This window comes from Lemur catta, chromosome 6, assembly GCF_020740605.2.
Source record: "Lemur catta isolate mLemCat1 chromosome 6, mLemCat1.pri, whole genome shotgun sequence".
Taxonomy (NCBI): Eukaryota; Metazoa; Chordata; class Mammalia; order Primates; family Lemuridae; genus Lemur; species Lemur catta.
In genome coordinates this window covers 35,550,405-35,578,242 of record NC_059133.1, presented here as the reverse complement: position 1 = coordinate 35,578,242, position 27,838 = coordinate 35,550,405, and the positions used below count along the sequence as shown (strand labels likewise).

General features: G+C 37.4%; 1 protein-coding gene and 1 pseudogene across 1 annotated transcript in view; both read right to left on the bottom strand.

Moving 5' to 3' along the window:
- LOC123639490 overlaps positions 1-23,238 on the bottom strand; it is a 118,280-nt pseudogene extending 95,042 nt beyond the window's left edge.
- A 3,788-nt stretch (positions 23,239-27,026) lies between these two features.
- PAWR (pro-apoptotic WT1 regulator) overlaps positions 27,027-27,838 on the bottom strand; it is an 87,399-nt gene continuing 86,587 nt past the window's right edge. The window contains exon 8 of the mRNA XM_045553314.1: positions 27,027-27,520. Within this exon, the coding sequence (XP_045409270.1) occupies positions 27,514-27,520 (7 nt within the window). The 3' untranslated portion in view covers positions 27,027-27,513. The remainder of the gene's footprint in view (positions 27,521-27,838) is intronic.

The following is a 27,838-nucleotide window of genomic DNA, read 5'->3' as shown; positions in this document are numbered from 1 at the left end:
ACTATCATTTACTCAATCTTTCATCTTTGGAAATCTGTTTGCTTCATCTTGGTGCAGTTACAGCTCCACTCTGTGGAAAAACAGGGAAGACAAGCAAGACAACATAGGTGTGTTACCTGTGTGACCGTTGAGAAAATTTGGGAAACTAAGTATAAGAGATTATAATCTGTAATCAAAATAATGAAGAGGATTTTATCCTTAGATTGGACATGGTAATCTCTAAAAATTAAATATGAATCAGGGGCCAATAAACATTTGATGATTTACTTGATCGTTCCCATCTTCCCACCTCTTATTTCCATAGTAGGCTTGAAACTCTTCAGCAATTTCCTTTCTTTTTTTTTTTTTTTTTGTATTGCTTCTCTGTCAATAGACACTGTGACATGTATAAAAATCACAAATGCAAAACACAAAGTTCATTCTGGTCAGACCCACAAATGAGATAATTAAGCAAATGATTTCCTATATCTAGATGCAGAGAGATGCAGCCATGGAAACTAGCAGACACAGCACTGCATTTTCTGAATAGAAAAAGAGTATTTTTCACTTACTAGCATCCCTTGACCCTTGCCTAGGGAAAAAGATCCTTCAGAAAGTTGCCAATCATTACAAGCGACACCAAATCGACACCCAATCGGTGTCCAACTGGCTCAGCTTCCAGGAGATCAGGTGCAGAAATGAGCTAATGATCTCTTCCAAAAAAGTGCAGTTATATTTTAACATTTCTTAGGATTTAATATATTGCAATTTTGGGTCTCTAAGGTACCAAAGCATAGTCCAATTTCTAGTAAGACAGCAACACTCAACCCAAAAGGTATATAGCTTCCAACACTTTATCGTCTAAGATTTTAAAATCATTTCTGACCCAGGTTCAACATATGATTGATGGAAATAGTATTAGTCCTCCCTTCCCTAGCTTGAATTTAAGCTCCACTATGCACTGCTTTTTTTACTGGACTAACTCATTAGAAGGCTTCAATTCTTAGTGATAATAGAAACTAAGCAAAGTTTATCTTTGGTGACCCAAGATAAACTCTCATCTCCACCCTCCCCCATGCGACTGTCCGTCTTTAGCTCTCAAGTTCTTTTCCTATCAAAACAGCCTCTAAGCAAGAGATCTGAATTCCTTAGCACTAAAATAAATGTCTGCTGGAAGTGTCTAGGATGACCTTTCTCAAGGAACTGAAGGAATAAACAGGAATCAGAGCTCTGAATTATAGTATGTTTTCAAGAATAAGAGAATGGGTAGGGAGAGAATAGAGGAGTTCTCCCCAAACCTGTGTGATTGCACCACACAGCCATGCCTGCACTGTTGTTAATTTAATTAAAAACTTCTAGAATAGACTCTTCCCTCAATTAGACCATACATGTTCACAGACATGTAAACAACCAATTTTCATTCATGAAATAATGACAAGGATATTTAAAGAACAGAATTAGTACAAAAGAGGAAAAGTTTTACAGATGAGCAATGACTGAGCTTGGTTTTCAAGAATAAATCAGCATTTGTCAGCAGTTGAGGTTAAAGGACATTTTCAGCAATGGGATCAAAATGATCAAGGTAAGGTGGATCACAAAGCATTATATTAGTAGTATGGATTCTAATTCATCTCTCTTTCCCCTCCAGAAGATTCTGACCTTCAGTGTTACAAACTTTGCTTACAACTATCAGTGCTCAGTTTTAGAACATAGGTTTGTATAGAGAATATTATTGATGGATATTCACTGTGTGGAATACAGTGATGAGTAAGGCACAGCCCAACCTCAAAAAAAATTACAATATAATAGGTTTAGACATGAATGTATGCAAATAATATAAGATCACTCAAAATGAAATTCAGGAAATCCTCTGGTCTGGACAGAGTTCTCTATATGGCTGCCAGCGGCTGTCCCTGCTTAGACCAATTAGAGTAAGGAGAGCTTTGCTGCTGCTGCAAATGTTAACAAATGTCCCTCTACCTGTGGCTAAGTCGACCTGCCTGGTCCTCGGTGTTGACAGTCTGCACTCACTAGGAAGAGCTGAGCCCTTTGGCCAGACATCTAGTTGATTGTTTTGGACAATTATAAATGAGGTAAATATTTTCTTAAGGCTGAACATTTCTAACAGTTTGGGCAAATGCTCTCCAAAGCTTCAGGTGCTGGGTCAATCACCTATTTCCTCTAGAGGAAAAGTCTCATGCCTTCTCTTTTTACCTTTTAAAGCAATATGGGCAGGGTTTGAATTAGCTGCTTTTTTTTTTCTTTTGGCTTTCTTGAGTGTGGAAGTGTGGAAGACTCATGTTAAGAGGTCCTTCCTTCTTTTTTTTTTTTTTTTTTTTTTTTGAGACAGAGTGTCACTTTGTTGCCCGGGCTAGAGTGAGTGCCGTGGCATCAGCCTAGCTCACAGCAACCTCAGACTCCTGGGCTTAAGCGATCCTACTGCCTCAGCCTCCCTAGTAGCTGGGACTACAGGCATGAGCCACCATGCCCGGCTAATTTTTTTGTATATATATTTTTAGTTGGCCAGATAATTTCTTTCTATTTTTAGTAGAGACGGGGTCTCACTCTTGCTCAGGCTGGTCTCGAACTCCTGACCTCGAGCGATCCACCCGCCTCGGCCTCCCAGAGCTAGGATTACAGGCGTGAGCCACCGCGCCCGGCCGGTCCTTCCCTCTTGAGAGAGCATCTTAAGTCCAATCACATGTCTTCAGATTCCCACCTATGTAATGATAGGAGCCCCTCGTGTAAAACGAATGTATTAACAAAGGATGAAAACAATCTAAGTAAACAGTGAGGTTTTTATTCTATGAAAAAAATATGCATGGGGTATCCTGTAGTTTAGAATCATAGAGGCATAGACTCAAAACAACCTCAGAGACCATTTCATCTACTTTCTCATTTTATGATTTAGGGAATTCATTCACTTATCAGGACCAGCAGCATCAGAACCAGCAGCATCAGAACCACCTGAGGCTTTTTAAAAATAAAAATTCTTGAGTCCCATCCCAGATCTACTGCCTCAGAAACTGTGGCAGTAGCGTCCAGCAATCTGAAATTTTAACAAGCCTTCCAGTTTATTCTAGTGCACATAAAAGTTTGAGAATCACTTCTCTATGTCCTATGAGTAGAATGTATTAGTGAGGGCTATTTAGTTTAACTGGATTAAACAAAAAAAAAAAGTGGGGGGGGGAACATGTTGGTCCATGCAACCGAAAAGTTCAGGGAGTAATAATTTGTCCAGAATAATCTGGGAAAACCACCACATTTTTTCACTGGCTCCATTTTCCTTCTCCATCAACTACATACTCCTCTGTTATGGGCATCCATACCTTGCTCCCAAGTTACCTACCTAACTTGATTCCCCACTGCTCTTCGACAGGCACTTCTTCTAGAGTCTTAGTGGTCTCCTCCCTAAACCTTGACAACACCAAACCCATTTCCCCCATTCTCATTTCATCCATGACGTTTCCCTTGACTGAAAAACTTTTCAGTCCCTCAGACTATAAAAAATCCCACCCAGACTTTAAGAGCAAGCTCAGGTTCTACCAGTTACATGAAAAATCCTTAGTCTGCTCCAACCCTCTCTTATAACTTTCTTATTAACCCCTACAACATTTAGTGTCTGACCCACACAACATAGCCCTTAATTACATTTCTGTCCTAGGCACTGCTTTGTTGTAAAAGAACCCATCTGTGTTAGCTTAAATAAATGGAGATAGTGGTAAGGATTCAGAGAGATTTCATGTAACCCAATTACAGGATGATTAGCTAAACCTCAACAGGCTTGAAAAGTCTTAAATATATTAGATAAGAACACTTATTCCTCATGTTCCAATATGAATGAACATATCCTGGTCTCTCTCCTTAACAATCAATGTCGATCAATTCTCTGACTGGTGAGTTTGGAAGAAGAAACTACACATGCTTCCTATCTTCTCTTTGGGGGCCTTCCTTCTGTAGGGAGCATTCAAGGGCAGGTTCCCACAGCAGGGAAAAATAAGTGTGGGTAAGTAGGGAGCATTGCTATTTTCCAACTCTGCCTTTGACTAGGTGGGTAAGTTTATTTCTCAGGTGAAGTTAGTGAGCCCCTTGTTACTGCAAGATCAAGTTGTTCTCCAAACAGCTTAATCAATAATAAAGGTGACACTTTTACTTCCATCTGCCTGACTTAATTATCTGTCCCTCAATTGGTCTGGGATTCAATAGGGATATTATCCATGGTCATACTAAAATTTAAATAATAGGCAGCCATCCTACCTTTCTCTTCTGGAGTTGCATATTTATGATCCTTGCTGTAAGCCACTCCAATTCATTTCACTCTGAAAACTAACTTCTTTTTAACTTGGTCTTCTGGCTCCTCATTAACTTGGACATTTATATGGAACTGGTGTTGCCATTAGTGATAGAGATTGCTAATTTTCCCCCAAATTTATTCTCCTCTTCTTCACTAACAGAATAAATTTTAGGTGGGCAAATGGCAGCCCAGAATAAGGAATACATTTCCCATCTAGGTGTGGTCACATGTTTAATTTCTCACCAATGGGATTTAAGTGAAAGAGCTATGCACACCTTCTGGAAAATATCCTAAATGGGAGGGAGTTTGATCTTCTCTTTCAATTTTTTCTTTTGTACTGGTTGAAACACAGTTCTAATGTCCGGAGCTAAGGCAGCTATTTTGTACCATGAAAGAGAAGCAGAGGTGTGCTAGAAATGGCTCGTATGAGCTCAGGAGAATAGATCGTTAAATATTCAGGAATTCTGTAAGCTACCTATTAGGCCATTGTAGCTTGAAATTGGCCATGGTGGGAGTAATTCCACCATGAAAATCAGGCAAATGCTACAAATTCAGCCTTTTCTAGAGGGCCAGTTTACCAGCACACCACTGGATAGAAGCCACATGTTGGAGATGGTAGAGCAATAACACAGAAGGAGCCTGAGTTCCCATTGATCATGAAATGGCTAGCCAGATCAGCCTTGGACTGCCTATATTTAGATGAGAGAAAAATAAGTTTCCATCTTGCTGAGGCATTGTAATTTTTGCTTTCTGCCCCTCAAGGCCAAACCCAATCCTAACTAATACCCATTTGGGATACTGGGCCTAACTCAACACTAGCTGACTACAGTTTGGGGGTCATTAGGACACTGAGAAAGAAAATCTGACTAGTTCAGTTTAGGTCAGGTGCAATCTGTGGGGGCCAGAGATGTGGATTCCATGGTACAAACCTGGCCACCTAAATTCATCCTTTTAGCAGGAACTATTGGTTTACACCAGAAAAAAAAAAAAAAAAGATATGGGCTGAATAGGCATCCCAAACTAGTTCATTTTACTAACATTTAATACATTAGCACACAGATACCTTATCTAATGCCATTTCACATAGCACCTATTCCTTTCAAGCCTATTTGTCTGAATTACTTTCCAAAAACATGTTTCAAATTATTGTTTATGTGGATATTTCCTATAATTGAAACAGATTTTCCTTTCTGCCCTCAGTGCAGTAGACTACACTACTCTTCAGCCACTGAGTGCTCTACCATGCTACCCCGAGCTAAGTGTCTTCTCTCTCCATTTATTTTATGTTCTGATAAATAGTTTTGACCAATAATACTGACAAAAACTATTCAAATAATGGTGCTATACCTATTAAAAGGAACAAGAAAGAGTATCACAGGAAACCTTCAAATGCCTATTTTATTGCAGCTCTAGGCACCTTCAAGGAAACAGAGAATAAAGTTCTTCAGGTAATGAGACTTGTAGAAGTCCTTTGACTTTATGGAAAGCCTCAAAAACATCACTGCACTCAGGGAGGATTGACCAACAATCACGTGAATATGTAGCTAGAGGAATATAGAGCTGGAGACATCACAACATCAGCTGGAAACATACCAGGAGATTTGAAGAGACTGGAAGAGCTATTGCCAATATAGTCAGTGGAAATGCATTTCCAGTGGACTTGCTATAATGATCTTTTTATAATGTTGATTCAGTTAGAGTACCCAAATTCAAGGACACACCCCAGCACTAAAATGCATCTACTTAAAATGTATACACATATGTATACTTGATTTCTGGGTTGATATTATATATGTAGAACCCAATGAAGAGCCAGTACATGTGCCTCAAGAGAAGGCATCATTCAGACTCCTTCCCACAGAATTAAGACTATCCATCAGGCAAAGAATTTTGACAGAACTGTAGTTAGTAGCAATTATGGGAAAAATAAAACCCTTTCATGTATAAATCCAAACACAAGGAAAGATTCTATTAAACTGGTTATGCGTGTTAATGTTTGCACTCCTTGAATGTGAAGTGTTGCCTCTCCTAAGCAACACAGTTGTTTCCAAGGAGGTTTTCATGGAGACAAGAGGTGGAGCAGGGAAGTAGTAGGAAGTGACTGCAGTATTTGGAGGTAATAGTATAATACATCTTCATCACGAGCCAGAGATGCCTCAAGATAACAGGTAAATAAATAATTCAAAACAGGGGACTCACATCACCAGACTAAGTCCCAACCAACCAAATCACGTTCATCACTTGAAAGTCACAAAGGTTACTGGGCTTATGATGTGGGTTTTGACCAGATGGCAGTCCTCATAATTGTGAGTTAAATGAAAAACATTCAAAAATAACCAAACAAAAATCTTCATGTGGATGGAGAACCAGAGAGAATTTGGTGATGGTTGCGAGTCAAACACTATTTCCCCCTCCTTTTCTGTAATGCAGTAAGACTCAGGAGAAGTTCGAGGATTTATCAAACCCAGGAATAGTGCCCTACAATTCAACACTAAAAAGATGGGTCATAAATACGTATAAAGTTTTCCCACTTTATTTACCAATAATGTTGATACAACTAAAAGGTTACAGTAAATAACTCACATCTCAAGACTCAGGGCCAAATTATTTTCACATATCACATATCTGCACAACCACCCACCTTTCCCAGAGGCCTCAGTTCCCAGGTTGACAGATGAGATGACTCTAAGATGAGATTCCCCAGCTTCAGGCCAGCACCATAGCCTCAGGTAACTGTGATCTGAGGTGTTTTTGAAGTTTCTCCTACCCTCCCACCTCTGGGCTAAAGCTTTCTTTCCAGTGGGTCTGAAAAGTAGTGTCTGAAATTCTCAGCATTCCTGTCATTCCCTAAGGGCTGAGGCAGCTCTCTAAACATTCTTGCCCACAGGCACCTGAGGAATTAGGCCACCAGCTCTTCCGTGTGGAGCCAGCAGGAAGTTAAGCGCAAAGGGCAGCAAGTGTATTTGGGAAGACGACAGTGAGGCCTAAAGGAAACAGGAAGGGTGGAGGCACAAGACAAGGAGCGTGGTCTACAGAAGCAGTTTGCCCTGCGGCGTTCCAGCACTCACCGTGACCACCCCGAGTGGCGTGTGGCGACTCGCCTAGGAATGGAATGTGGGCCAGGAGAGGGGAAGCTACAACTAAGTTGTAGAGCCTGAAAAGGAACCCGGGCTCCTGTAAAAATCCAGAATAAAGAGTTTTAGCTAGAATCATTTGCTAGAAGCCTAGAAAGAAATGTTTTCACTGAGGCCCTAATGGGATCTCAGAAGCCCTAACTTACTAGAGCTTCAGAGTTGCTGAGATGAGCTACACTGGCAAAAATCCCCTCCCTTTACCTTTCTCTCTCCCTCCTTCCCTCCCTCTTTCCCCTCACTCTCTCTTTCCCATACAGTCTGGGAGTTTATTTGGATAAATTTTTTGGAGAATTGGGGTGCACCTGCAGTATATTCATCTTTAAACCACAGACAAACCACTAGAGGGCAATGTCATCACTAATGGCTTAAACTCTCCTGATTTCCCCTGGCTTCAATATTCAGGCAGGCCCATCCACACATCCTGTGACAGGATATTTCAGAACTTTTCCTTCAATTCTCATTGTAAATAAACAACTTCAGGGTGGATACAACCAGATGCACATCACAGCCACACACAGCATGAATTCAGCAGGCCAAATTTCTGGTATATCTGGAACAATCTTGTCTAATTTTGCAGCACAGTTCAGAATCCAGAGCATAAACTTGCATTTGTCCTTCTGAATTTCTGTCTGAATTTTGTAATTTCTCTCAAATGTTATCTATCCCTAAGAGCAAAAGGAACCTTTCAAAGAAATGAAGAGTTAGATAATCCAGTACAGCCTATTTGTACAAGATTCTGTTTTGTTTCCATGTTCAAGTTACAAATATTTGGTTTGATCAAAAGCTACCAGTAGATTAGTCATATATGCAAACATGGGGACCAAGGGCCATACATTTCCCCTTGCTTGAGGAAGTGGAAATGTAAATCAGGTCCCAGTAAATTTGGTCCCAGTTTGTGTGCCGAAGATCCAAGTGAAATTGTAAATCAGAAAGTATTAAGGAGACACAGCAGTCCCCAACCTTTTTGGCACCAGGGACTGGTTTCATGGAAGACAATTTTTCTACAGATGGGAGGAGGTTGGTGCGGGTGGAGGTGAGGCAGTGATGCGCGGCCTGGTTCCTAGCAGGCCATACACCGGTACCAGGCCACAGTCCAGGGTTTGGGGACTCCAGAAGTAAAGGACAGAACAGGCTTTCCACGGACAGGGAGACTGTCCCCAGCACTGGTGCTGTACTTCTTCAAACAACTAATATTTGCTGATATCAAGCTTATCCTCAGTTTATCAGCAGAGGCAGATAAGGTGAGGAAAATATTTGTAGGCAGAGAGCTTTCTGGAATTTTCCTACAGTGCTGAAATACCATCCAGAGTCCAGTCATATTTGGACAATGATTGCTACGTTATTTTTTCTATCTTTTGTATTTTCACTGCTATATAGTAACATTAACACTCCTTACACAAGGTCAGTACTATTTACCTAAGAGTTTCCCAAAGGTCTCTCTTCTCCTTTCCTATCCCCTCCCTTCAAAGGGTCATGAGCTCATAATATGTTTCTGAGGGGAAAAATATAAAAGGAAAAGTCTATTAAAATTAGTCGGGTAGGGACTGTAACTCAGCAAACCTACATTTACTAGGGCTAAGATAGAGCAAAAAAAAACCCAACTAGTTCCAAGGTTTAAAGATTACAATTCAAAAGAAGACTCCTAGGGTTGGGCCAACACTGTGTTCCAAAGCAGGCAAAGAGAAAAAAATACAGAAAAGCAAACAAGAATGGAAGTTAATAGGAGAGTGCACAGTGAATACAAGAAAATGCTACGGAAGATGATACCTGACTAGGTAGATTGTTGACAAAAGGTGGAGATGGATAGAAGAGTTTTGCAGAAGGCAACCCTTGCCCTCTACCTACCTACTCACAACCCCAGGCACATTACAAAGAAGGCACCATGAGCCGGGCGCGGTGGCTCACACCTGTAATCCTAGCCCTCTGGGAGGCCGAGGCGGGTGGATCGCTCGAGGTCAGGAGTTCGAGACCAGCCTGAGAGAGACCTCGTCTCTACTAAAAATAGAAATAAATTATCTGGACAACTAAACATATATAGAGAAAAAAAAAATTAGCCAGGCATGGTGGCGCATGCCTGTAGTCCCAGCTACTCGGGAGGCTGAGGCAGTAGGATCGTTTAAGCCCAGGAGTTTGAGGTCGCTGTGAGCTAGGCTGACGCCACGGCACTCACTCTAGCCCTGGCAACAGAGACTCTGTCTCAAAAAAAAAAAAAGAAGGCACCATGGTCTTTTTTTTATAGACACAGTTTACAGGACTGTGCCTCAGGAAATTAGGGAACAAACACCTTTTCTCTTTCAGATCACCTTTACAAATCCAAGATCTGGCACACTGGGATGAATAAAAACAGACAGCTAGGAAAGAGTAAACAATGGATGGGATTCCAGCTATAACTTGGTTAAATAGAGTTGTTTCAGTACCTGACAACTTGGGTTCAGTCTGTATTATTCTGAATGTATAATTGATGTGGTCCGTCTGTTTCCAGTAAAAGAACTTTTGTTTTGCTTTTTTTTTTTTCTTGGTCCACTTTCACTCAGAATGAATGGCTTTCTCATTAGGCAATGTTCACATGCCCTCAGAAAATGTGTCTGGAATACAAAGACTCCCCGGAATCACAGATTAAAATGCCAGCAGAGTTGAGTATGTTCTTCCCAATTTTGAGCTAGTTAAATGAGAACTCATGCCGTTCTCCATGCAGGGAACTTCTCAGGTAAGACTATTTAAGCCACAGAACCATCTACTTAGTGTGGTTATTAAGCTCCTACAGCACCCTGGTTAACAGTGTTGTGGATTGGCAGCCAGAACATCTTTTCCCATTGCAGCCCCTGCATTTCCTGGATTTATACAAGGAAAGCAACTAGGACAGCTGTAGGTCTTCTCACCCATTCTGCACATTTATTGAGCACCTACTCAATGTCTGAGGCACTGGAAGTACAATAATATATAAGATCTAGCATAGTCCTTGCCTTCACAGAGTTTAGAGTTACGGAGGAAACAAACCAGTAAAAAGGCAATTATAACTTCAGAGCCACCAGCATGGCTATCATCAAAAAGAAAAAAAGAGAAGAAAGAAGAAATAAAAGAAAAAAAGTGTTGGTAAGGATGTGAAGCAATTAGAACTGTTATACATTGTTGGTGGAAATGTAAAATGGTACAGCTGCTGTGGAAAACAGTCTGCAATTCCTCAGAAAGATAAACATAGAGTTACCATCTGATGCTGCAGTTCTACTCCTAGGTACATACCCAAGAGAACTGAAAACATACGATCACACAAAATCTTGTACACAAATATTCATAGAAGCATTGTTTGTAATAGCCAAAAAGTGAAAACCACCCAAATGTCCATCAACTGATGAGTGGATAAACAAAATGTGGTATATACATAATGGAATATTATTCGTCCATAAAAAATGAAGTACTAATACATACTACAACATGATGAAACTTAGAAACATCATACTTAGTGAAAGAAGCCAGGCATAAAAGGACAAATATAGCATGATTCTGTTTATATGAAATGCCCAGACTAGGCAAACCCAGAGATTAAAAAGTAGATTAGTAGTTCTCAGGGGACTGGGGGAAAAGGGAATGGGGAGTGGCCATCAACAGGTGTTGACGAAAGTATTTCTGAAATTATATAGTGGTGATGATTGCAAACTTTGTGAACATATATACAAAAAACCCACTGAATTGTACACTTTACGGGAGTGACTTTTATGGTATGTCAATTCTATCTCAATAAAATGAGGTAATCCAGTGTGATGAGTGCCACATTAGAAAGACTGCTGTTCTGCATATTTGGGGTAGTGCAGGAGAAGGGGTTCAGAAAGGCTTCTTGTCTAACTGGTATGTGAGGGTTTTTAAAGAAAAAAAAAAGGCAGGCTTCCCGAAGAAAAGTGATTTTTAAGCAGAAATCATAAAAGTTGGAGAAAAAAGGACAAAAGAGAAGAACTGACCAAACAGGGAAAGTTGGAAGGTATGGGGGAAGTGCTTCCAAACTCCCTGAAATGCTCTGCCAACTAGAACAGCACTAGGCTCCACCAGGAAGCAACATGTGGTTTCGTACGGACACAGTGCCGATGCTGAGGCTGCCAACGTGCCTCCCAGCAGACCCTCCTCCTGCTTTTGGTCCAAACTTTATCCTCACCATTTTTAATGGAAAGATAGTCTACTATAAAGAGTATAGCCTTGAGAGTCAGCAACACTTGAGTTCAAATTCCTACCCTGCAATTTCCAAGCTTAAGTGGTAAACCACTTAATCTCTGATCTCAGTTTCCTTAATTTGAAATGAGGAGGAGAATAACATATCTCAGCTTTGTGCTGAAGATTATATGTGATCATATATGTTAAAAAGCCTTGCACCAGGCCTGCCATGTAGTAGGAGCTCAATAAATGTGGTTTCTGTACCATTCAAGCCCTCTGGGATTACAATTCTGTAGTTGCAACCATGATTCTTCAATGCAAGCATGACACCAAAGGGTGAGTAAATATGCCTTAGGCCTGGTACTATCAAAATTTTAGTGAGGTAAGAAAGACTATTCCACTGTCATCCTAGAAACAGGTATTTGCCAGTTGACAAACATAGGTTATTTGCATCCATGGCTCCTTAAATACTATTTCAAAGTCAAATGTATTTAAATTAATTCCTAAAGGAAAGATCTAAGATCTGAGAACTCCTTAGACAAGTTATCAAAGTAGCCTTGTTTACACTCAAGCAGGAAGGCCAAAGTTCCAGGTAAGGGCGCTCCTTTCTAAAACTCAGCATAACTCCAAGGCAGCAGACCATATAAATAGTTTGAGGGACTGAACAAATGGAATGCTGTCTGGAATGACAATGTGGAAAGAGTTCATGTAAACACAGCAGGCCACTTAACCTAAAGAAACACATTTTAAAAGCTACCTAGAGCTTTCTAGGCACAAGTGTCTTGTTGATGTTTTCATGTAGAAAGGAACACAGTTTAAAAACAGGCAAGGATAGAAAAAAACATCAAAATGTATTTTAAAATCTTAATTAAGGAGCTGATTGCTATAAGCACTAGCACCTATGTCTTGACTCTCCTCCTTAACCAAGTTGCAGTTCCTAGGGATAAGACATAATTTTAATACTGATCTAATATGATAAACAATTCCTCATACCTTTGCAAAGACTTCTCTCTCTCTCTCTCTCCCTCTCTCTCACACACACACTTCAAATCTTTCATGTATTTGAAAAATGTTTGCCTTTCCCCCCTTCCCAACCTATGAAGTAAAATTTGATACCCCCAAAATAACAACCTTATTAAAAATTTTTTCTTTGCTCATCATTGCAATGGATTTCAGAAAGCACAAGGTGGCAGAAGCACACTAGAAATGCAACTGAAATAAACCAGGGCAACTTGATCATGAAAACTGCAGCAAAATCTAATTTTTTTAATAAAAATAATAGAGGCCTCTCCATTATAACAACAAACATGCCCAATAAAGTTTGGAAAATGTGACAGGTAGAAAAAGGAAAGAGAATTTTACCACTCAAAGATATAGACAAATGTTTAGTTCTTTCTCCTACTGTAATTATTGTGACTTTATCAAATCTGCAACTTTATATCCTCCTTTTTAAACTTTAACAATGGGAGCATTTTCAAATCTTATTTATATAAACACCTTTTTGTTTCACAAAAAATATAAAGCATCTATATGTGTCCATATTTTTAAAAACTCTTTCAAAAGATCACTGATTAGAATGTGGCTTATTTTATTTAGCCATTTTCCCACTAGCAACAATTAAGTTAAACATTAATCAATAGTACCTGAACAAGTAAACTTACATTTTTAAGATGCCATTTCAAAAAAAAAAAAAAAAAAACCAAACAAATAAAAAGTCATCTGAGAGAATTAGAAATGAACAAACAAAATAGTAACTTTTTCTTTTATTACAAAACAGAGAACAAAATGATGGCATCCTTTCTGTTCAAACAGCATTCATTCTTAAGACCTTTGTAACTCCAATTAAAAAGTACAGAATAAATTACTTTTTGAGCTGGGCTGTAGGTACTTGGATCTTCTAATTTCTTATTTTTCAAACCTTCATCTACAGAGAGAGAGAATGTATACAATCATTTAAATGTAGGAAATATTTCATAACGAAGTAATTTCCAAAATAAATATTGCTACAGCAGTCAAAAGTCATTTTTACTTTTAAAAAACATTGCCACTAACTAGATTTGCCCCTGAAAAATTAAGCAAAGCCATAATTCATTTGTTGATTTGGAATCAACTAGAAAGAACTGTATAAAATCATTTAGTCATCTGCTTTAGACAGGTGAAAAGCCATTATTATTCCCCTCTCTTGTGGGCTCAGGCAACTAAAACTTTCACCAATATCAGGTAACTAAGTGGGAGACAGTGTACTCAGAACGCTGTAATCAAGTACTAGAAAAATTCCATGTTATCTCTCCATGTTTTGTGACCTTCATTCGTACCTTTAATCCACAGGTCAAAATTATGTAAAATTAGAAATAATGTGATGACTCTTTTCCCTTTTAAATGAAAACTCAATTTAATCTATTAAATAAACAAAACAATCAATTCCATGGGAGGGAAAATTCAATTGTCAGAAACAAATGTTATTACATTCCAGATACTTCTGAATGGTTAGCCTTGAGTCTCTCCTTTGTAAGAATTTATTAGGCAATCACAGGGAATTCTCTTCAAGGAGCAATTCCATTCATGATTTCACAGGCCTAATCAGAAATGCAAATTAAAAGGCTCTCACTCTGATGGCTTCATTTACTTCTTCCTGGCTTTCTCCTTCTCCAGTAGCTTTGAAGAAGTTTCCCTTTTTATTCAAATGCTCTCTCAGCCAGTTCAAAAGGGGATTTCCTGAACTCTGAGCACCAAGTTTAAATCTTTAGTAGTCTGACACCTTGGCATGTTGCAAATAATTGAGGAGGAAAAAAAAGTCATCTTAAAGAAATTATTAGTGCAGAACCTTACTGCATTTTCTCAACATTTCTTCTTTTTAGGACTGCATATGAAATTCAAGACCAAGTATGGATAATTTCATTATAAATTCAGCATCAGAACCTTTTTTTGCATCCCTTGTTGCTAAGGTTTCTAAAAATCGGGCTTATGTATTTCCAGAGCCCTGGAAAAAATTAAAAAACATGAACTATGTTAAGTCATGTGCCTTGTCTAAGGAGCATCCACATTTTAAAAGCCTGGAGATCCTGGCTTGGGAAAGCTAGAAAAGTAAACACCAACTCTGATGATTGGAGAAGCTAATCTAAATTCCTTTGCTGAATCTTTTCCCCAAACTTCTAATAAAAATAATTTAGGTTTGGCCCTCAGAACTATTTCTTACAAAAACTGCTTATCATTATACAAGAATAGTTTCCCCAATTTCTTGTTTATTTGTTTTTCCTCTAGTCTATTCTTTCCCACATAGATTAAACCAAAATAAGATTAGCCAAACCTAATTTGATTCTAATCCAAGCCACACACCCTATGTATTCCATTCCAAATCAAGTTTAATTTACTGACTTCCTTGGGTCCCAACTGAATGACCTACTGGAATCCATGAAAGGGGTCACAGAACAAGGTTGCAGGCCAAAAAAAGAATGTGAAAAACACAAGCAAGCCTGGAAACAAATTGGCCCAAAGACAAAAACTTGGTTAAGATATGTTTCTTGTGGAATTCAAATGCTAAAAGATCAAGTCTTTCAAGGGAAAATGCAGCCAAAGAGAAGCAGATGCATTTGAATTCACTCATCATTCATTCATTCATTCATACAATTGTACATATAGTTATGAACCTTGGTAAAGACTTGTTTTCTGGTGCCCAGTTTTGCCCTGATGTCAGTCTCCTTCACATAAACTTACTTTTTATCTGTTTTTATTTTTTGGTAATTTGGAAGCTAGATTAAAAACCTCGCTTTTGATTTTGGCAACCAGTAGTTAGTTACTAGATTCTTTTAATCCAAAGGATTTTCGACCTTCTGAAGTCAAGATTTACCTCATTTGCTAACAATATAAGAGTAGGAGCTTATAACAGGTACATATGGTTTGATGCCAGCGATAAATCACTAACATTGTTATAGCTTATGTTACAAACTTCCACAATATTATTTTGATCCTCAAAAAAAATCACCCTCGTGAAATAGAATGAGAGATATTATTATGACTATTTTGATTAGGAAGTGGAAGCTCAAGAAAAAAATGACATCAAGGGTCACTTTCTAAGTGGTAAATCCAAATCTTAATTGATTAGCATTCTTTTCTACTTTTCCTCAGTTTAACTTTAGTTTTAAAATTTAAGTTTTTGTGTGCTTTGTGCTAAAGATCAGGACTATTATGCTACAAACACATATACAATTCCTCCTTATGATTCAGAAGTTTCTTTCTTCATCCTCAATCTTTGGTTTTGCTTTAACAACAGATCATCTTCCCTGTTTGGCTTAAAAACAAAAGTTAAACACACGATAACAACACTAGACTACAAATATATAAGACTTCCGCAAACAGAACAGAAATGTTCACTGCTTAGTGACAGTATGTTATTTGGCGAATAGGAAATCCGAAAAACTATTTTAGCCCCCATTTCAGCACTAATCTTGGGCAAGTCTTTCAAGTTCTGTGCCTCAGTTTTATACACTATCAAATCAGTATAAAAATTGTCCTTCAAATTTTATAAGCAGTACAAAATCATTAATTCTAAAATATTTTATACCCAGTACCACTGGTATAAGAATTCTGAAAAGGGAGAGGAAAAAGTTTATTTCCAGTTTCTTTTTTTTTTTTTTTTTTGAGACAGAGTCTCACTTTGTTGCCCGGGCTAGAGTGAGTGCCGTGGCGTCAGCCTAGCTCACAGCAACCTCAAACTCCTGGGCTTAAGGGATCCTACTGCCTCAGCCTCCCAAGTAGCTGGGACTACAAGGCATGTGCCACCATGCCAGGCTAATTTTTTTTTTCTATATATATTTTTAGTTGGCCAGATAATTTCTTTCTATTTTTAGTAGAGACGGGGTCTCGCTCAGGCTGGTCTCGAACTCCTGACCTCGAGCGATCCACCCGCCTCGGCCTCCCAGAGGGCTAGGATTACAGGCGTGAGCCACCGCGCCCGGCTATTTCCAGTTTCATCTCATACAATATTTTAGCAGATACGGTGCATTTTTTTGGAACTTTCTTGTTTAGTAACTAGAAAATAGTGTTCACAATTCAATGAATTCCTTACATTCCTTTTACTGACATCTCTTTGGACCATGAGTCCAAAATTGTGTAAGCATTTTCCCTATTACACAAATAGACTGATTGGTTTGCCCAAGTTACACAGTAAGTTAGTGGCAGGATCAAAGGTCAAAATCTCTCATCAATATCCTAACCACACCAGGATCATCAGGTCACACCTCTGCTAACAAGATAGAACTGTGACACTCTCTTTATTATCAACAGAATTCTCTAAGCTGAGCCTTATTTCAGTCATCAGTTTCCTTCAGTTCCCATGCTAAATCTTTTTACCAGATCTGCTTCATTCTCTTTCTCTGTTCGTGCCTAATAAGCAAAGAAACAAAAAAAGGAAAGGTATAAAAAGCAGGGCAAAGCATCTGGATAACCCACAAGCTAGAAAAACCTGACTCTGACTAAGTAAGAGTTAACTAAATGGATTTCTTCTTCAATTCTGTTGGTTTCAGGCTATAACAGCAAGGGAGAATGTGAGTTTGCAATTAAATTTTATTTTCATGAAATCTTTTTCATAGCCACAGTCACAAAATGGAAATGAGAAAATTTATAAAAGGAGAGAAAAAAAACACACCTGTGGTAATTCCAGTACCAGGACAAAACAGTAAAAAAATTACAACTATCTTTCAGAAAAGGCAGTCTAGTCACCCACAGAAATTTATAAATTGGTTGGAGAAGATCTATTGAAAATATACACAGTCCTTACAAATTAGGAAGAAACATGAAGTGGGTAAGACAAAGCATATGTGGAAATGATACCAACAGTTCTGCACTTACTATGGGACAGACACCAGTCAAGGCATTTTTAAATCTATTATCTTACTTAATCCTTACAAATGCTAGATCATTAAGAAATCTTGCAGGTTCTGTAGGGCTGCAGTCCCCAACCCCCAGGCTGCGGACCATACTGGTGTGGCCTACTAGGAATCAGCCACAACACAGGAGGTGAGGGGCGGCCACAGAAGCTTACAGCCACCCCCCATCACTGGCATCACCACCCGAGCTCTGCCTTCTGTTAGATCAGCGGCGGAGGCATTAGTTGCAGGAAAACAAGCTCAGGGCTCCCATTGATTCTGCATTATGGTGAGTGGTATAATTATTTCATTATATATTACAATGTAATAATAATAGAAATAAAGTGCACAATAAATGTAATACGCTTGAATCATCCCCAAACCATTCCCCCTCTCCGCCTCCCATCCATGGAAAAATGGTCTTTCACCAGTCCCTGGTGCCAAAACGGTTAAGACCGCTGCTAGGAATTAATCTCTTCTTTCTCTATCGCTTGTTCACATTATGTCTATCCTTTACTTATATGTAAACTTACTGAAGACAGAAACAATCTGACTCACCTTAGTATTGCCTTGGGCATTTATTTAACAGTGCCCTGCCCAATAAATAGTTTAAATGATTTTCAAACTTTGGGTGCACAATTATCACCAGTAGACATTGTTAAAAGAACAAATCCCTAGACCCTATACCCCAGAAAATCTGATTCAGTATATCTGAGTTGGATCTAGTGGTAAATTCAAATATTCAACATTTATTAAGTACCTTATACACTTTCCACAGAGCTATAGGTATAGAGTCGGGGTAGGCAAGCATAGTAACCAAGGTCTCTCATTCATTCATTCTTGTATTCACTTATTCAACAGGTATCTGAATATGTCCTATGGACTTTCAAAAGGGAAATGCATTCAGACAACAAAAGCCAATTTCTGTACCACTAGCAGATAGTCCTGAAAGCTTCCCCCTAACAATGTAGCACTGGAGTAGACACCAGAGAGGGTGCAAATCAAGAAGAAAAAAAGGGATGTTTTAGTTTTATTTCTAGAGATACCTGTATTCTAGGAATGGCTTTCTTCTTTGGACACTAAATCTTTTCCAGTGGGAAATCATATTTTAAAAGGTACCTTTTTAATGTCTTTTTCTGTTTAGTGGCTTAGTTGGTCATCTTTTAGCTGTTCAGGAAATCCATCTACCTCTTTAAATCTGTATTATCTTTGGTTAGTTGAACAGATTCTATTGCCCACTCTTAATTTTCCTCTTCAACTTCACTCAAAGGAGATAGAAAGTTCCTACTATTTCTAAACTGTATTTATACACAGATTAAACTTTATTTCTTATAATCCACAAATTTCATATATTCACAAGTAAATCACTCATGCATAAGCTGAGCAGAATATTGTCCTACTAGACTATTTTTGTCAGATATGTAAATGTAGTCTAAGAATGGACACATATAAGATTCAATACATTTGAAGAGAAAATACAACACACAGAAATTAACCTGTGTAATTTCAAATTAATACATATAATTGGACAAATAAAATATCCACATTCGAGTTAAAGAGTCTTTTTCTAGGTCATAAAACAAACACTACTTTTAAACTTGTGCAATTCAGCAGGAAAAATGTTTCATTCTAGACCCTTTCAGGTGCCCCTGTGGTCTTCTCCCACAATGATTAAAAACAAAAAAAAATCATCCTACTACCAACTATAAACGCTGTCCTGTTTTGCTGCCTTAAGCACGCACCCCAAAATCAATAAAAACTGCTTCTCATTATACAGGAGCAGATCAGTAGATGATCTCTTTTTTTGGTGTGTTTCCTACCTTCTGCTATCAGGACATACTGGTCACTAATAATCAGATTCATTGCAAAAATAAGTAAAGAAATAGAGAAAGAAATTCACTGTTGCCAGCCTGTGTGAATCCAAGCTAATTCACTCTGTTTAGTTCCCAAGTCAGCTTGGTTAATCATAATGCCTCAGAATATATTTGTTCAGGAGTTTAGGCAGAGACATTTCTTACTAGGAAAACAGGCCCAGGTTGAGCCTGGAGATTTGAGAAAAAGAAACCTAACTGGGAAAAAACTTTGAGCTTCTCAAGTAAACTAACTCAAGAGGCTCTTTCTTTATAAAAGATGATGTCCTTTACCCAAGGCTTTGTTCAATGTTTGAGTAGCTACAATATTCCAGGGTTTGTAGAGATTACAATATATCTGTGTCAACACATACACTACACTCTTTTTTAGGATAGAGTTCCAATTTACTTCAATTGGGTTTCTAAAGACAGTCTTTCTAAAAAAGAGGACCCTTAAGCTCAGATGGCAGTTTTATTAATAATCCAGAAGTTTCCTCATAACCATTTTTCTTTTAATTTCAGAAAAGAGAACCATTATATCTTCTCAACTTCTTTGTTGGTACAAACCACATTACCTGTGAACATGCATTATGTCACACAATTTACATGCATTATCCCATTTATTCCTCACAATGACCTAACCAAGTTAGACATTATTTTGTCCTTGTATAGATGAGCAAACTGTAAAGCAACTTGTCCAAGGTCACACAGCTGGTAGTGGTAGAACCAGGATTTGAATTCAAGTAGGTCTAACTTGGAAGCTATCACTTCTCTAGGTGCTGCTTATTTAGAAAGCCTTAAATGCAGCACTCAGGTGTAATACCATGGCTCATCAGATGTTGAATATATTTTTTAAAATATTTCTACAACAGATACCAATCTTTACATCCCAATTCCTTCAAAGCTTGTCTTAGATGCTAGATGCTAAAGAAGTCTCCCTTAGTCCTTAAAGGAAGTAATATCTTCCATCTCTCTGCCAGTGCACAGTCTACTCCTTAATTTATATAAGTTTTGAGAACAGAAAGAGTCTGATTCGTTTGAGTGTTCTTATGGAGTCCAAGTGATTCCCGATGCAGGGGTAGAAGGCCTATCACACTTAAAGAAACACGTCTCCAACTGTTGTAATACTGAATTGAAATCATATCCTAAAGAGTCAAAAATAATTATGAATTTCTATTCTGTTCAAAAATAATTTTTATAACTTCTTTTATCTTATGGTTTTATAGTATTTTGTAATCTCTAATCTTTCTTCTAAACAGACCTGTGTTGCAGACACCTCAATTTTCAGGCACTGGCAGATACCTGATTCAGTTTATATCATCAGGTGACCTCAAGGCAAATAAAAGAACTCCCTCAGCTTTGTTTCCCATCTATAAAGAGATAATCAGCTTTTTAAAAGTTAATGAGGAAGATGTTACAAACTCACCTGAGATCAAATAAGAGAAACTTCTCAAATATCTTGGGGAGGAGAAATATTTATAAACTTAAGAGTTTTAAAAAATCAAAATATAAAAGGCTAAATGCTATTCTAAGTTAGTAAGTGAATTAGAGGTAAATCCCCCAAACTGGATCTAATTCCCACACTGATGTCCTTCCCAAGTGAAATAAATCTTTAGACAAAAATCACAGCAAAAGAATAAAGTGTCCTGATCACTCAATTCCCTGCCCCGCCAAAAATAAAAGGATGATGATCTCAACCACAGTGGGAGTGTTTCTCAAGTAACTAGATACCAAGAGCTTGTAAAGAACACTGTACTTAGTTCCACCTCAATTGCAGAGCTCAGAAGGAAAGAAAAACATAGGAAAAAATATTTTTATTTAATTGTGAGTGACTTTGGGAATTCTATGAGCCACAGGAACACAGGCGTTTGGAAATCCATTACAAAATTAAGCATAGAAACTGTCTCTGAATAATCACAAATTCTTTAGATGATCAGAATGTACGGGAAAATGTGGGATTCTGACACCTCCCCCCACCCCCCAATGAGGACTTAATAGCACTGGCCATTAAAGACATGACTTCTGGGCAAAAATACAATCCATATAACAAATTAAATGATTGGAAACACAAATTTGTGTTTCAAATCCCCAATCATACTCAATTTCTCAAGGTGAATAAATCCGTCTTTTCTAAACATTAGACCTATCAACATAATTTTCACAACACAAATTATGGCCTGACATGTACTCATGCCAACTCTGTCAAAAAATAAGTGGAGTTCAGGCTGGATGTGGTGGCTCACATCTGTAATCCTAGCACTTTAGGGGGCTGAGGCACGAGGATCCCTTGAGCCCAGGAGTTCAAGGTTGCAGTGAGCTATGATGACACCACTGCACTCCAGCCTGTGTGACAGAGAAAGACCCTGTCTCAAAAATTAATTAATTAATTAATTAATTAAGTGGAGTTCAATTTTTATCTTTTGGAGAGGACCAAGGAACATTTTGAGGAACAACCATTCCTCAACCCTGTGTGAAAACTCTTTCACTGGATCACTAAAAAATAAACTGCTATGGGCTGGGATTTTTCTTTTTATTCCCTACTATGTTCCTAGTACCTAGAAAAGAGCACAAAGTAGGCACACGATAAATGTTTGTGAACCAATACAAGAGACAAAATCCAAGGATTCTAGGCTACAGCTGCATTCCATATTTTGGAAGAAAACAGTGGATGGAGGTATTGGAGGGAGTAGGCGAAGGGTTCTGCCAATTTACAAGGTGGTGTCCTAGGTGATGGCTGCCAGCAACTGGGCTTTATTCCAAGCACTGCAAAGACTCTTGGTGGCTCCGTGAGTCAAAGGTTAACTTCACAACCTGCTTCGAGCCATCATCCAACACTCTTTCCTCACCAGGACGGTCTCACAACCAGCTGTGAAAACTTGCCCATGACTGGCACCTCTGCATAGACCCTCACTCAGATGAGACTAGAGATGAAGTATCTAATCCCTAACTAAAATCATACTATGAATTTGGGTTAAACTTTAATGGGGGGTTGTGGGAGCATAATTTGGGCACCACTTTTAATTATTTAACTTAACTGATACAGCTCTATGTCTTTTCACATCTAACTCAATGAACACCTATATATTTTTACAGTTATATGGCTACATCCTAATTTGAACACAACTTTAAAGCACTTCTAACTACTCAAAAAACTGACTTTAATAATCAATCTCTTGAAGTTCTCAACAGACATGAATAAATTTTTAAAGAAAAATCAAGATACAGTTATCTGTTGGTATCTGTGGGGGATTGGATCCAAGACCCCCCCATGAATACCAAACTCTATAGATGCCCAAGTCACTTATATAAAATGACATACTATTTGCATATAACCTATGCACACTCTCCTGTACACTTTAAATCAGCTCTAGATTACTTATAATGCCTAATACCATGTAAATGCTATGTAAATAGTTGTTACGCTATGCTGTTTAATTTGTATTTATAATTGTTGTATTGTTAAATTGTTTTTCCTAATATTTTCAATCCATGGTTGGTTGAATCCACAGACTGAGAACCCATAGATAGGAAGGGCCAACTGTTTAAGATCTTCCCACCATTTGCACAGAAAACAAGTGAGAAAATAAATTAGAAAAGGTAAACAAGCAGTTTTCTGTCACTGTCTTAAAAATTTTCAGTAAACATACAAGTTAAAAAATGTTTCAATGTCCTTATAGACTCTGGTTTTTATATCATCTAATAATTTAGATGGCTATCAAGGGTTTAATTCTTTACCAAAGAAGGTAGCTCTTAATTCCAGGTCCTGAAAATGAAATGTACAAGATGAGACTAAAACATCTTATGCCAGAAAACAAGGAAGCTATTGATAACCAAAAGGATACAGGAGCCAACTTGCAGGGGCTCCCCCTGGCAAGGATAGGACAATCTAGGGCCTAAGGCGAGTGTTTGGATTTTGGGATAAATACCTCATGAATGGGTTGGTGCCATCCTCGCAGTAATGAGTTCTCCTTCTATTAGTTCCTGCGAGAGCTGGTTGCCCAGAGCCCCAACGTTGCTCCTCTCTCACCATGCGATCTCTGCACACTGGCTCCCCTTCTCCTTCTCCTTTCCCTTCTGCCATGAGTGGAAGCAGCCTGAAGCCCTCACCAGAAGATGCTGGAGCCATGCTTCTTGCACAGCCTGCAGAACCATGAGCCAAATAAACCTCTTTTTCTTTATAAACTATCCAGCCTTAGATATTCCTTTGTAGTAACACAAATGGACTAAGACAATTATGGATTAAGACTTCTTGGCCAATGACCCTCCTGTACACATTTTGACAGCTCTCCCGACCTCCTCTAGCTCCCTCCCGAATTTTCCTCACCAGCGTTTCCCCCCAATAAATCTCACGCATGCTTGCTTCTCAGAAAACCCAAACTGAACAGATAATATTAAGGAACTAGCAATCATTTGCTCAGTATGATAGTATTGTGGCTATTTTCTTCAGTCCTTACTTTTAGGGATACATACTGAAATATTTACAGGTGGAATAATAGGCCATTAGAATTTAACTTTAAAATACCCCAGGAAAAAAAAAAAGAAAAAGACAGATAAAATTAAATTGACAAGATATTGATAATGATTTTCTCTACTTTTGTATCTGACATATCCATAGTAAAGTGAAAAATACTTAACCAGTAATCAAAACTGCCAAAGGCATCAAAAACAAGGAAAGTCTGAGAAACTGTCACAGCCAAGTTAAGCCTAAGGAGACATGACTACTAAATATTATGTATCCTGGATTGGACCCTGAACAGAAAAAGGATATTAGGGGAAAACTCAGGAAATAAGAATCAAGTATGAACTTTAATAAATATGGAGGCACATGAGAACTCTCTGTACTATCTTCATAATAATTCCATAAATCTAAAAGTGTTCTAAAGTTTAAAAAAGAAAAAGTAAGCTTATTTAACTACTTCATCATATAAGAAAATAATGAGCTCGAATCAAAATAGCCTTTTATCTTTACTCACTGGGACACAACATTGTGGATTTCTCCCCACTGATCAATCAGCTAGAAAATGCTATTCTCTGAGCTGACAGAGAGTAAATTTTGAAGATTCAAATTCCTCAAGGGCCACCCCAAGGTCCATTCATGCAAAATAAAAACAAAAAAATTATAACTGATGAAACATACATTTATTTGTTCCAATCAAGTTTTAAAATTTGACAAAAATGCATAACTGTTACCCAAAAACCTTCAGGCAATAACAGAGATAAACCTTAACACAGAACAAAAAAGATTTCATTCCACAGTCTCTTGGACTTTAGAAGCCATCTGAGTTCCAGAGATAATACTAAATTAATGGGGTTATGTCAGGCTGCCAATGTCCATGCTGAGGCTTTTCCTGATACAATCTTTTGCAATGTAAGCAACAAAGATCAGGTTTTTTTTTTTTTTTAAAACAAGTCCATGTTATTTATACAGCATCCAAAAAGAAAGACCAAGATCTTCGCTTAAAAATAGAAATGCTTAGCACAGTGGTTTGAAAACTTAACCTGCATCAGAATTATATAAAGGGCTTGTTAAAACAGATTGCTGGGCCTCATGTTCAAAGTTTCTGATACAGGTGTTGGGTGGCGCCAAAGAATTTACATTTCTAACAGGTTAAGTGAAGCCATTGCTACTAGTGTGGGGAAAACACTTTCAGAACCACTGGGATTTAACAGCACAATGACTATGTCATAAAAATGAATACAACATAGCATAAAAAACAACGCTTTGCAGTCAGAAGAGCTTTGGGACACTAGACAAATTACCCTCTGAATCTGTACATTACCGAAGTTTTAAAGAACCAAATAAAACAATACATAAAGCACCTAACACACTGCCTGGCACAGATGGCTACTGAATTACTAACGAATGTTACTATGCTGTAATAAATTAGGGTTAAAGTTATGGTCAAATTGTTACCTGACTTGCTAAGCTTAGCTGAATCTGAGGTATACTGATCTTATTAATAAGAAGGTCACAAGAAAGAAAATGTATAACAGCATCCTATAACCATCCTTAGCATTTACAAAGCATCCATTTATTCATCCCATTTAAAATTTTCACTGATTAAATAAGATAATTTAAACATCACTGGAATAATTTTATAATTTTACTTTAAATTAATGATGTTTATTGTCCTAAGCCACTCATAAATAAAACTTTCAATCTGTGAAGGAAAGCTATATTTTTCTAACTTTTCTTAATACTATCAGATGAATGTATTCTTACCAAAAGTTATTTACATATTCTTCAAATGCAGATTTCCTGTACCTTTGACTGACAGCTTTATTTATGCTTTTATACTACAGCAATGAACAAAAATCATTTTTCTATTCATTTTTAATAATTTCCTTCCAGAAAGCTAAAATGTCCACAGATGACATCATCTACCTTTGGTTAACCACAGTAAATAGTTCACATTTTAAAGAAATGCAAATGTTTCTTTGGATAGAAGCCTGTAACAATGTAAAGACTGGAATTTCACGTCCCATAGTAAGTCTAAACAGGGTTAGCAACAGATTATATATGGATTAAAACTATACAGTGAGTAACTGAGCACATTTTAACATGAAAAACACTACACAGAAGTCAAAACTCTTATTCTGTTTTTCACATGTATAAAGTTCAATCTACATTTCATAACTGGCCCTAATTAATTTTTTTTATGTTGCTCAACTATCTGACAAAAAAAGAGCTTTTTCTTTTACCTAAAAGTATTTGGAGTCAGTCACAGGAGATTTTTGAGAGAGCAAAATTATGCATTTGCTCCAGGATTAAGAGGGAAGGTTTGCTTTCTAGCTTCCTTTTTAACTTTTATCAGGTTAGACATCCAAATAAATGGACGGACTGTAAAGGATATTATAACCAGTCCTATCCCTTTAACATGAAGGTCCAACATTACATAATTCTTTCCAAAAGTTGACCAGCAATGAAATGTAACCTCTTGTGGAAATGAAGAGAAACTGGAAGAATGAGATTAAGAAAATATGTGGGTAGTTTACAGCTGCTGATAGAACTGTGTGCACGCATGCATGCACAAACACAGAGTGAATCTAGAAGGGAAAAAAATAGGGATTTGATGAAGTCTAAGATAAAAGGTTCCAGTTTCAATTAAGACTGTAAGACCCTGCAAAATTTTTTCAGTAGGCTTGCTAGTGGAATATGTTCTTATATAAGGACTTGAGACATTTATCTAAACAGACTTAGTTAAGGATATTTACTCACTTGTTAGACATGTATGACATTACTGAGAAGATTAATTTAGAGTTCTAGGAGTAAAGAAGACTGACAAGCTTGTGTAGTTGTATCCAGAAAGGCACATTAGACAAAAGGTTACATAAACCATTTACTGAAAAAACAAAGATCTGCACATTCCCAGACCCCTAGTTTCCATTTTCAAATTATGAAGGACCTGAAATTCTCTGAACATCATCAGATTTAGTTTATGATAGCTCCAATTTTGAATTAAGTAATTATTGATTCAGCCTTAAAACACAAAGACAAAATTTTCAGTCAGGTTGAACATATGTGTACTTATTCAAGAAGCCCCATTAATGTATTCAGATCTTAACACTAAATTTTTGTTTCTTATAATACAGTATTCTTTCTAAAATAATATACCAAATAAAGATTTTAAAAGTACTGTATACTGTTTCAGTAAGAGGCACATAAGCTAATTAGATTATTAGTATTATCCTTTAACTTCGGAAGCAAAACTCAGTCAGGATTTTTATTGATAGTACAGGAAGGAAAAAAAATAATTAACCAATGTTGAAAAATAAATGAAAAATTTTTTATTGAGTATTTATTTTTTACATGCAAAGCATATTAAAAGTGAATCTATATTGTCTATTCCACAATAAACACCTATACAGTGGAAATGATCGAAGCTGTCTACACAATACTAATTTGTTCAATAAATTATGCAGATGTTTTTCCACAAATATTTGGATTACCTGAACTAGCTGATTTTTTAACAAAACAGTTAAGTTTTAGCTTTCATATGGTTTTTGCTGTTAGCAGCAGCCACCTGCTACTTAAATTTAGAAGAAAAACACAAGAATAAAAACCCTGAATAGCATACCCAAATCTTTCAAGAAACAAGTTCACCAAAAAAGTAAAATATACCTATTCAGTATCCAGAGAGGAAAACAATAGAAAACACAGGCATTTAATCAATGTCTATCAGGTGATCATCACTAACGTTCTATTATTTTCCATAGCCACTGCCAATGTGAACTGTAGATCAAAATAATCTTCAATACCTAAAAACAAACCAGTAATCAATAATGTATATAGAAATATTAACTTGAAATCCCATTTAAATACCATCAACAGTTTGGTGTATCTGGCATACACTGAATTCTTTTCACTTCATACTGCTATAAATTTCCTAAAAATGTTCTTTTCCTAATGCATAATTATCTTTAAAAAATGGTAAGATATTTCCCAATATGCATCAGTTCTTTTACTCCACTGTTCAGTAAATGTTGCCACAAATTAAACAGTACCTATTAACTAGATCTAAAAGACAATGGTTAGATAATTAATACAAAAAAACTACTTTTGAGCGAACTATTCAA